The sequence below is a fragment of the Protomyctophum parallelum genome (genome assembly GCF_964188405.1).
Source record: "Protomyctophum parallelum genome assembly, chromosome: 7".
Lineage (NCBI taxonomy): Eukaryota > Metazoa > Chordata > Actinopteri > Myctophiformes > Myctophidae > Protomyctophum > Protomyctophum parallelum.
Window position 1 is genome coordinate 19,687,253 of NC_139705.1, and position 10,349 is coordinate 19,697,601.

At 40.2% G+C, this 10,349-nt stretch overlaps 1 protein-coding gene across 1 annotated transcript; it reads right to left on the minus strand.

Annotated features, from left to right (window-relative positions):
• Window positions 1–834: 834 nt before the first annotated feature.
• Window positions 835–4,419, minus strand: lamtor5 (late endosomal/lysosomal adaptor, MAPK and MTOR activator 5). The gene is made up of 4 exons (XM_083768485.1): window positions 4,294–4,419; window positions 4,136–4,197; window positions 3,624–3,744; window positions 835–1,215 (listed from the first exon to the last, which is right to left on the minus strand). The coding sequence occupies exons 1-4, from the start codon at window positions 4,326–4,328 to the stop codon at window positions 1,158–1,160; spliced, it is 276 nt and encodes a 91-aa protein (XP_083624611.1). The 5' UTR covers window positions 4,329–4,419; the 3' UTR covers window positions 835–1,157.
• Window positions 4,420–10,349: the final 5,930 nt, after the last annotated feature.

A 10,349-nucleotide genomic window follows, 5' to 3' on the forward strand; every position in this document is an offset into this window, starting at 1 on the left:
ACACACACACACACACACACACACACACTTAGCCTAGACTATGTAGAAGAGTGTAGACCATCGGCAAACTAAGGTTGTACAGACAGTACATTTCGGTTGATTAACGTAACGTGTGTAGGGCAGGCCTAATTAAAACCGAAATAAGAGGTATCAGCCTGATACGCGACCAGGTACGGTCGACCTTAAACCATCTCGCCCCTCGATTGTTTTTTAGTTTTACTGAGGTTAAGGTTAGGAATAAGGTTATAGGTTTCACCGGTTAACACTAGCATGTTTGAGAGGTCATTTTGACCGTTTTTTATATTTTGAAGTTGATTATCTTTGGCAAAGATAAGATTATCTTTGGCAAAGATAATCAACTTCAAGATATAAAAAACGGTAAACGGCAAAGATTCTTTGCCCATGAAGCTTTCAGAAGGTTCCCCTTCCATGACCATCATCATCCATTCATGTAAAGTAGCATAATTTACTTGGGTTACTTTAGGAAACCAGGCCGCAATTCCGCCGGCTGCTGTAGGCCTACGCCTGGGGCGAGTTGGTAAAGGGGCGAGCCGATTCAAATAAAACTGCTCTATTATCTAATTGCCGTTATACTGATAAACTGATAAAAATGTAATAAACATGTTCAAACACATGGCATAAAAGGCAATAAAGACAGCAAGGCTATAAAAGTAACAACTGTTACTAAAATGCCTAATGGCAGTTATCAGATTACAATAAAGCTTAATTAACATGTTCAAACATAGAAGCTACCAAGTAAATGTCCTGCCAAAACAAATTACAGTTTAACCAGCCATGTTGAGCAAAGGAGAAAATGAATACTGCACGGATAAGGACAGCAAACACAAGTACAATTTTATTAAGGGTGGCATGAATACTGCAGTGTAAGAAATTAAAATACATAATTTAAAACATTTTATGAAAAGCATATCTGCATTGATTTAACATGACTAATATCACTGAGTTTTTTATGCTGCATTTTATTATAAGATTACAAGGAAAAGTTTGACCTAGACAATCACCATCCATATCAAGGATCAGTCCGTGTGTGTGTGTGTGTGTGTGTGTGTGTGTGTGTGTGTGAGTGAGATACATATTTATATATAAATTACTGTACTGTACATGAACACCCTCATGACAGTGTTGCCAAATTGCCTTCATGCAATCTTGTGAACAGCCACTGTGATCGTTCCATGAGTCCTCACAAGGACATTTCTGTGAAAAACAGCAAAAATAGTAAAGTGAGTGTAAATAATGTCAAACATCCCAGCGTGAATCAGCCAAACATTTCTCCTAGTTTTCCCAACTGTGTTTATGAGAAATGCTGCACCAGTAAAGTTTATTTTATTTCTTAATGCTGTAAAGGCAGTACCACATGTAATAATATATCAGCTAGTGATTATGAAATGAAACATATAATTATCCAATTTGTATAATGTCTGAGTGAAATTATGTGAAAGTGTAATTATTATCTGGACTACTGTGCAGTGGTCAAATTTAGTGTGAAGTCATGCTTTGCCATATCCACATGGGGGCAGCATTGCCACACTGATGACAGTATGACACATCTACTCAATTGGAACTTGGATGACATTTTAAATGTTTTCCTATCAATCTAACTTTCTCTCATACAAATTGTAATCCAATTAGTGAGGTAAATGACACTCCACCACCTGAGTGTGCATCATTCTTTACTAATATATATATATATATACACACACACACACACACACACACACACACACACACACACACACACACACACACACACACACACACACACACACACACACACACACACACACACATATACATATACATATACACATACATACGTCAACCCCCCCAAAAGGATTGCAAAAATAGTTCATCTACAAGCTCACAATGTATCGCATTGATGTGTTGTTGAGTTTCTAGATCGGCCATTTCTATTATTATTATCATATATTCACCTTTTTCCTGGGCTGTGTGTGCTACAGTTCCTGTTGATTTCATTGGTCATCTGACCAGTTTCATTGGATCAAATCGACAGGAACTGGAGCGCACACAGCCCAGGAAAAAGGTGAATAAAGGTAATTCCTGGCCGATTACTGGGTGGAGGCCACTCCCCCGCTACCAGCGTCATTGTGCACTGTACCTCACTTCCGGTCTGTTTACGCTCCAGTAAAGACTCCATTGCTTACGGTCTTGTATAGACTCAAGTGGTTAAACTAGCTGATCAGTTGGGGCTTTTAGACTTCCTGATGGATAGATTTCAGGAGGTTTTGGTGAATGGACACAGGTCCAACAACAAGACCTCACCCCAGGTTCGGCTCTTTATTATGTATACAGATAGCTACAGTACTTCTCAATACAGCAGTTATCTTGTGAAATTATCTGGTGCCACTGCCGCCCTATTGTCTCTTCTCCAGGGCTTGGAGTCAAGTTATTATGATTGTACCCTAATAATAATACATTTTATTTATAAAGCACTTTACAGTGCTACAGGGTTAAAAGCATGGCAATTTTTCTTAAATAAAAACAGCATAAGCAACAAACAATAGCATGGGACCCAGCTTGGCTAAACTAAAAGCGTCAAGTTAAGACTAGGTAAGAAAAATTAAGAGAATGCTTTGACACTAGGGCTCCTGTGGACATTGTTCATGGTGGATTGTCACAGCAACATACTATATTATATACTGTATACCCAATATATAGGCACAGCAGCCATATTGGAATGAAACTGGGCTCCTTCCTTACCAATAATACTATGAAGCCTCTGTTCCATTCTGGTCAAACAGAATGCTGATATTGTGTATGTTGGCTCACTGGAAAGATTCTGCTACACCAGTGGATCTCAAATATGGGTCCAGGAACCCTCATGGTTCCTTGAGGGAGTTCCAAATGGACCCTTACGGGTGTGTAACTCTGAGGTCCCCTTTCCACCAAAATAACTTTGGTTCTAGAACCGTTTCTGTTCTTCTAGATTCTTGGGACCTTGGTGCTTCCACGGAACCGGCGGCTATTTTTTGGTTCCAGTTCCGAACCAACTTTTAGGATTCTGAACCAATTCATTTTCAGTGGAAACACTGTCTGAACTGGTTCAATATCAGGCGGGTCTTGGCAGGAAAACACAAGCCATGCATGTTCAACCCCGGTGGAAAAGGGGCGTGAGTGTACAAATGGAACGAAGTGGATCCTTTGGTACACTAGTCTGAGTTATAATTTACTAGAGCGGTGCCCGTTGGGCAATGGCCTGGGAAATGCATTCCCCACCCAGTTAATACTTGCGCAAGCAGAGCACGCAAGTGCTCCAAATATGGAGTCTATGCAGATGTCAGAACATCATTGAGATGTCAGAATAGGCCAGCTCCATATATGGAGATCTAGGGGTGATCAATTGGCTAATTTGGGCCCTGTCCAGAACAAGGCAGATTCTTTGAAGCACACGACAAGGGAGAAGAGAAGACAAGGAAAGTATCCAATCCAACCACTGTGCTGCGGCACGCTAAATGAAACAGTGCCTTAATTTGTATAATTTAATTGATAAGACCTGTGAGTGAAGGACGCAAAGAAAAGGACCAATTTCTTTTCAACATGGCTGCTGCTGTGCAATAATTAGTCCATCACTGATAATTCCTTACCCGGACAAGTCGGATTCTAGGCAAACAGTAGGAGCATCTGTGGGGTCTCTGGTGAGAGCCGCTGCTTGTTTGGCCATTACTGACATTATGCCTCCATGCTCATCTGACAAAGTACCACGGTCTGGAAGTTGCAGAGCACAGAGAATACAAGTAGAACCATTACTATACAGCATTGGAAAAATGGGGAGGCATACTATCATCCGGCAATGCTCCGAGGTGCGCTGCGGGTCGGGAGAGGGTCACCTCTCACTATATAACCCCCAAGAGACTCGCTGTAAGCACTGGACCAGGGCTAGGTCAACAACAGCCACCTGTTTTCTTAACACAGATCCATCCATTTGATGTAGTCCTGCCAGCCCATACTGGTTTCCAACTTTCCATATTAGGCTAGATTTCATGTTACAGTGTGACTATAGAAGTTGCTGATAATTTAACCAAGTACTAAAGGATATATGCCAGACAAATACTAGCTACTGCATTTACAACAAGAATATAATGCCGTGCCATCTTACAGCCCAAGTTGTGTCCTTGTTGATCTGTGCAGAGAACACCCATAATTGCTGGATTCTTCATGCTGCCCGAATGCAAAAAGAAAAAAAAGATTGTTTATGTAAATACGTTAAATACATTAGAGTTACGTAACTTATAGGCCTATAAGGTAATGACTTACGTGTCATCGAGATGTTGTTCGAGAGTCGATTCCATGACTAACACTCATAAACAGTTGGGGAATACAACTTTCAGAATGCGGATCGGATTTTGTTATGATTATCTGCTTCCTCAAAAGGTGGTCAGCTGATTGTCACGTGTTCTATCTATGGGTACGCTTGAGGCCCAAAATGTACGAAACGCACAAAGTCATAATTTATATGTCTATGGTCACAACACCGAGGTGTTCAATCCAATTTCAACTTTCGTATCAGAACCATTGGATGAAATGTGAACGGGAAAAAATATTAAGCAATCATAATAGCATTTATTGTATTACATATTTCTTGTCAAACCATTTAGGCCAATCTGAAATCTGAAACTGTTATTTTGATTGTCTACTTACTCTGCTAGCTCTGGTCCATAGCCCCAATGCTTAATTTTGCCTTACAGAATTAAGCATTAGGGCTATATACCAGAGCTAATTGTCTACCATGCCTGTTTAATGTAAACCACTAGCTACTACCCCGAATTATGTAACAATACTGCATGACAATAGGCTACAACAAATACAAAGCAAACAAATTAACCTGTTTCACTTGATGTGTATTAACAAGGGGCCGAGTTGAAAGGTGACAACTTGAAGATATGGCTAATTCACATAACAAGTGTGGTAACTTGTATGATAACTGTGAAAGTTATAAGTCAGTTGAATGAACGCGCCACACTTAATGCTGTTTTCACAAAACAGGCCAGTGATTCGGCAGGTGCAAAGCAAACAAATTAACCTGTTTCACTTGATGTGTAAACAAGGGGCCGAGTTGAAAGGTGACAACTTGAAGATATGGCTAATTCACATAACAAGTGTGGTAACTTGTATGATAACTGTGAAAGTTATAAGTCAGTTGAATGAACGCGCCACACTTAATGCTGTTTTCATAAAACAGGCCAGTGATTCGGCAGGTGTCTCCCTTTTCTTATGCAATATCTGCAGGCGTGTGTGTGTGTGTGTGTGTGTGTGTTGTGTGTGTAATCAGTATAGCTTTATGTACACCATTCACCCATCATTATACAGTGAAGCCCATCACTTTATAGGCTTGAAGAAACTAAGAAAGATAATATAGACTAATATGTGAATCATATGAGTAACTAGCCCATTGGGGTATACTACATTTTCCTATCAGCATTTGATGTATGATCATTGATCAATATACGCTCTGCTTCATCCTTGTGGTCTGGTCATTCATTCACTATATTCATCACATATAGGCTACTGTAGGCTTATAGTCATTTGATAAACTAGGTCAGTTATATTATGAAACTCCACCTCTCAGGTTCCACTCTATCTCTTTCCCAGAGCTAGGATGAAAGCTGGGAAATGTAATATTCATGACTGCATATATAACTAAAATGAAATTACACAAACTGAAATATTAGTCAGTCATCTTTTTTCATCATAAATAGTCTATTCGGAAATTGGATTCTCATTCATTTGTTAAGGATCGGCAAGGCTTTAGGTGAAACACTCATTTGGTCTTTGGGGAAAATAAAACATTTTATAGCACCCACTGCTCAATAGTTTGGATGGGGAAAAGCAGAAGACGAATTCAAGGTATACTGTACAGTATAGCCTGCTGCAGTGCTTCTCAACCTGCAGGTGGGATTTTTGGGGGGTCCCCAGATGACAGTGACAATTTAAAAATGTAATACCTAAAAGAAAAAAGACCATTATTGCATTAAAAAACTAGATAAAGTGCCCCTCGGGGCACAGGTCTCCACCAGGGCAGGTCAGGTTGTGGCCTCCTGGTGGCTCTATAATAGGCCAATGTGAAAAGGGTGCCATTTCTTCTTAAGCCTTGGATGGCAATTGTGTTTTGAGGCATTTTGTTCCAAAAATGTGTTTAGCAAAAATCCACCTGTTGGTGGCGCTATAACAGGCCAATGTGAAAAGGGTGGGATATATTCCTCAGCCTATAGTATGAAAGTCTGTGAAAGATTTCACGTAAATTGCACAAGTTCATTGCACACGTTCATGATTTGAGGCTTTTTGTTCAAAACGGGCCAATCCTGCAAACTTTGAAAGCCAATGTTAGCCAATTAGGATGGAATATGAAATATCGGACAGATCCGTCTTGATCACATGACTATAGAGATACTGTGTAACGATTTGCGGAATTTTTGGACAGAATTTGGAGGAGTAATATGTTAGTAAATGTTAGGAGAATTTGGGGCAGAGGTTCATCGTTGGCATCCAGGGAGTGTGTGTGCAAAACTTGGCATCGACCAGGTTAACGGTGCCGGAGATTAGCTGTACACAGACGGACGGACAGACAGACAGACAGACACACACACACACACACACACACGGACGGACACACACAGGGACGGAGTGCAAAACATACTCTCAGCCTGGTGGAGATCAAACAAACTATAGGCTACTATAAAAGCTGGTCAAGCATTGGCCAAATTATGCCCATACCCTATGTGGGGTTGGCAAAAAGTTCCAAAGCCTGTGAAGCAGTAAGCTTGACTCCAAAAATATTTCTTTACTTGAACAAAAAAATTGTATAGGGTCTACGGTAGTTTCTAAAGGTCTAAGGTGGTTTCTAAAGGTTTATGGTGCACGTGGATTCTAAAGGTCTAAGGTGGTCTAAAGTGGGTCAGAAAACTGCTGCTCTCAGGCTTCCAGTTCTGAATTAACTAAAAACTGCTTGACACTATACTGAATTAGCTGGCTTCTAATCCAATAGGCTGCACTCTTATTTGCTTTACTATAACTCAATTAAACTCCAAGAAATGTCCTTCGTGTCTGTAAAAATGCTTTAAAGAAGTCGTAGGTGCCCGGTTTGTAGCCGGTCTGAGCTGGGGGGAGGGGGGTCCGGGGGCATCCGGCCGGTCACGTGGTGGCGGGCTGGGGGTCTCCGGGGCCTCTGTCTCCACGGGGTGCGAGCGAGGGCTGGATGCAGGCCGGGCTTGTGACTAATAAGGTCATATATCTGAAGTGTATTGTGAGTCATGTCTGCTCTTTTCCTGCCTAGTCTTACACTCAACTTGAAAAATGCTGTACTGTTGTAGTTATGTCAAGCTGTTTTTCTGTTGTTTTTGTTTTTTGTTTTGTTTTTGTTTGCTTGGATTCATATGTTTGATTTGTGTTCATTTATTCATTATTTGGTGTAAAGAATAATAAATAAATCAAAACAAAGTAAAAAAAAAAAAAGGAAATGTCCTTCAATATAGTACACACAATATAATAACTGAAATACTTGGCTCTTACAGGGCCTTTCTGTGTGGAGTTTGCATGTTCTCCCTGTGTCCCCTATAAGGTCCTCACAATACGCATGGAGTAATCCTGGTCTCTAAACTGCCCCCCCCCCCCCCCCCCCCCCCCACCTTGGCCCTTCCCACGCCACGAGGTGTTGTGAGCATGTAGATCGGCTATTTTCACGATATTTATCTGTGGAACCAAGTCAAACAAAATTGAAGAGGTTGAGAACCACTGCCCTACAGTATATATGCAAACTGTAGGCTATATATACCTGTCAAATACTACAACAACTAAAGGGGACACAAAATGATATTACCATATGCTGACAAATATGAATTATGTAATGTGTGCATAATAGCCATGCTGTTTCATCCTGCATTATGATGTATACGTCTCTTCTGTCTGATGGTTAAAGGCCACCTCTGGTGCTCATTCCCCTGCATGATTTCTGATGTCTGCCGGCTCCCATATATAGGCAGGCAGTTCAGTGCTTTTGCTGACTGGGCAGAAATGGGAGAATGTAATTATGTGGCCAATGGCCACGGCAACGGGTATTGGGGCCGGGGAATCCATCACCAACTTGAGCAACTTCATCCCCCCCATCTCTCTCTCTCTCTCTCTTTCTCCACCCCTTAAATCAGAGCGTGGGTGTTTCCACTGACACCTTGCTGCTCATCACTCTCACTACACATACTGTAGGCAGGCCAGTGGTTCTCAACTTGTGGCCCAGGGCCCACTGGTGGGCCATGAGGATATCGAATGTGGGCCCACAAATCATAACACTATAAATAAATACTAAGATTTTAATGATGATAATATAACATGAATATTGATAAAAAACAATATGTAATAAAAATGTATATTTCTTTCCATTGTAATACTGCTAAATTGGAACGTAAAGTAGCTTATATTACATGTGTTCCATTGAACTGGAATGCGATTGATTGCTCATAATATGCTTTGAAAATGCAAGGCTGTAGATCTTCTATTTTTAGACATGGTATACACTTGAAAACTTGTAAAATTGGACATTCTGCATAATGAGTACCTTCTACTTGTGGTGCATTTTGACACCAATACTGTTACTCAAGTACATTTTGAATTCCAGACTTTTACTTGTAATTGATACTTTCCACTATGTCTGAATCTAAGTCTGTCTCTTCTTTTCTCCCTCTATTTCTCTTTCTCCATCTGTCTCTGCAGGCCATAAATATTAGGTGACATCATTTAAATCACTGTACAACCAAAGGCATTACATACAGTATATCTTCCAATGTATTGCACCCTGATTTAATTGGACCTCTACATGGCAGACTTGGCAGCCAGTGAAGTAAAGTGAGGGGCGCCCCTCAAAAAGTAAAGATACCTTTGTGTGTGCAGTATAACATTAAAGAGGAGTTTGACATATTACCGACACCTAAAAAATGCACCCCCGTGTGAAGTGAAGGGCGCTCTCATCATCATACATCATCATAATTATATCATCTCATTCTGGCCAATCACAATTTGCGTCCTCACTTTTGTCTTAAATGACACTCAAAGCTGGCCATTCATTGTCAATGGCATTCAATGTTTGTGTTAACACAATGTTTGTGTTTACACAAACCCTAAAAGCTGGACATATAGAAATGTCGAGGTCTTTAGGGTGTAAATATTGTAAATCAGGAACCATCAGACAATATCAACCAAGATTGCTGGAAAGAAAATACTGTTCTGTTCTGTTACAGTAATGCATGCTTAAAGGCAAAACATGTCATATACTGTAAGAAACATTATTTTATCAGTTACTGGGAAGTCTGAGGTTAAGAAATTCCACAGAAAAGGGTGTTCTCAAGAAGGGTGCAGTCTACCAGCTTACCTGATTGAGTCATCATTATTAGGAAATGTGCCCATTGGTCTGCTCTATCAGTACTGTATCAGGGAGGATGGCTAAAGTAAGAGAAGTGTAACCGTGGGATAGGAATAGATCAGTGGTTCTCAAAAGATATATCTTTTGGCTCTGGACCACTCGTATATTTCAGTTAAATAATGCCTTGGCTTGATACAATTTGTTGCACGTAGTATCGTGCAATGAATGAAATCAAGCCCTTAACAGTCATGATTTCACTTTTTATTAGCTATCAATTCAAATATTTTCTTACATTTGATGTTTAATTTAAATCTTTTTATTAGCTATCGATTCAAATATTTTCTTACATTTGATGTTTAATTTAAATCTTTTTATTAGCTATTGATTAAAATATCTTCTTACATTTGATGGACTTTTGAAATACTGTATTATTTAAACATATTTTAATACATCTAACAAAGACATTTTATTTATATTTTAAAACATTTTCCCATGGACCACCTGCAGGCCTATTATGCCATGGACCACTAGTAGTCCGTGGACCATCTGTTAAGAAACAGTGGTATAGATATATTGCATAGCATTAGCAAGTGTTATGAAAGTGCTCAGCTTAGCCCATACCCTCCCAACACAACAGTGGTCCCTAGCTTGATTCTTAGCAGGGTGATGGTCCCTGGTTCACAATCAGTTGAAAACCCCTGATCTAGATTAACGTATGAGTAAACTAAGGCACCAGTACTTGTTTCAGATGTTAGGTAAGAATGCATTGAATGTGTAGTGCCCATGATGCGGGAACGGAACTGAACGAAAAGGGACCTCACAATATGGCCTACATGGGTCGATTTATACTTCACTGTATGATTGAGTTGCACGATAAAAATAGCAGTGACGTTTTGCATCTGCACCAGTTTTAGACTAGGAGACTAAGGTGGTTCCCTATATTCTTCCCATCGTTCCAGAGTAG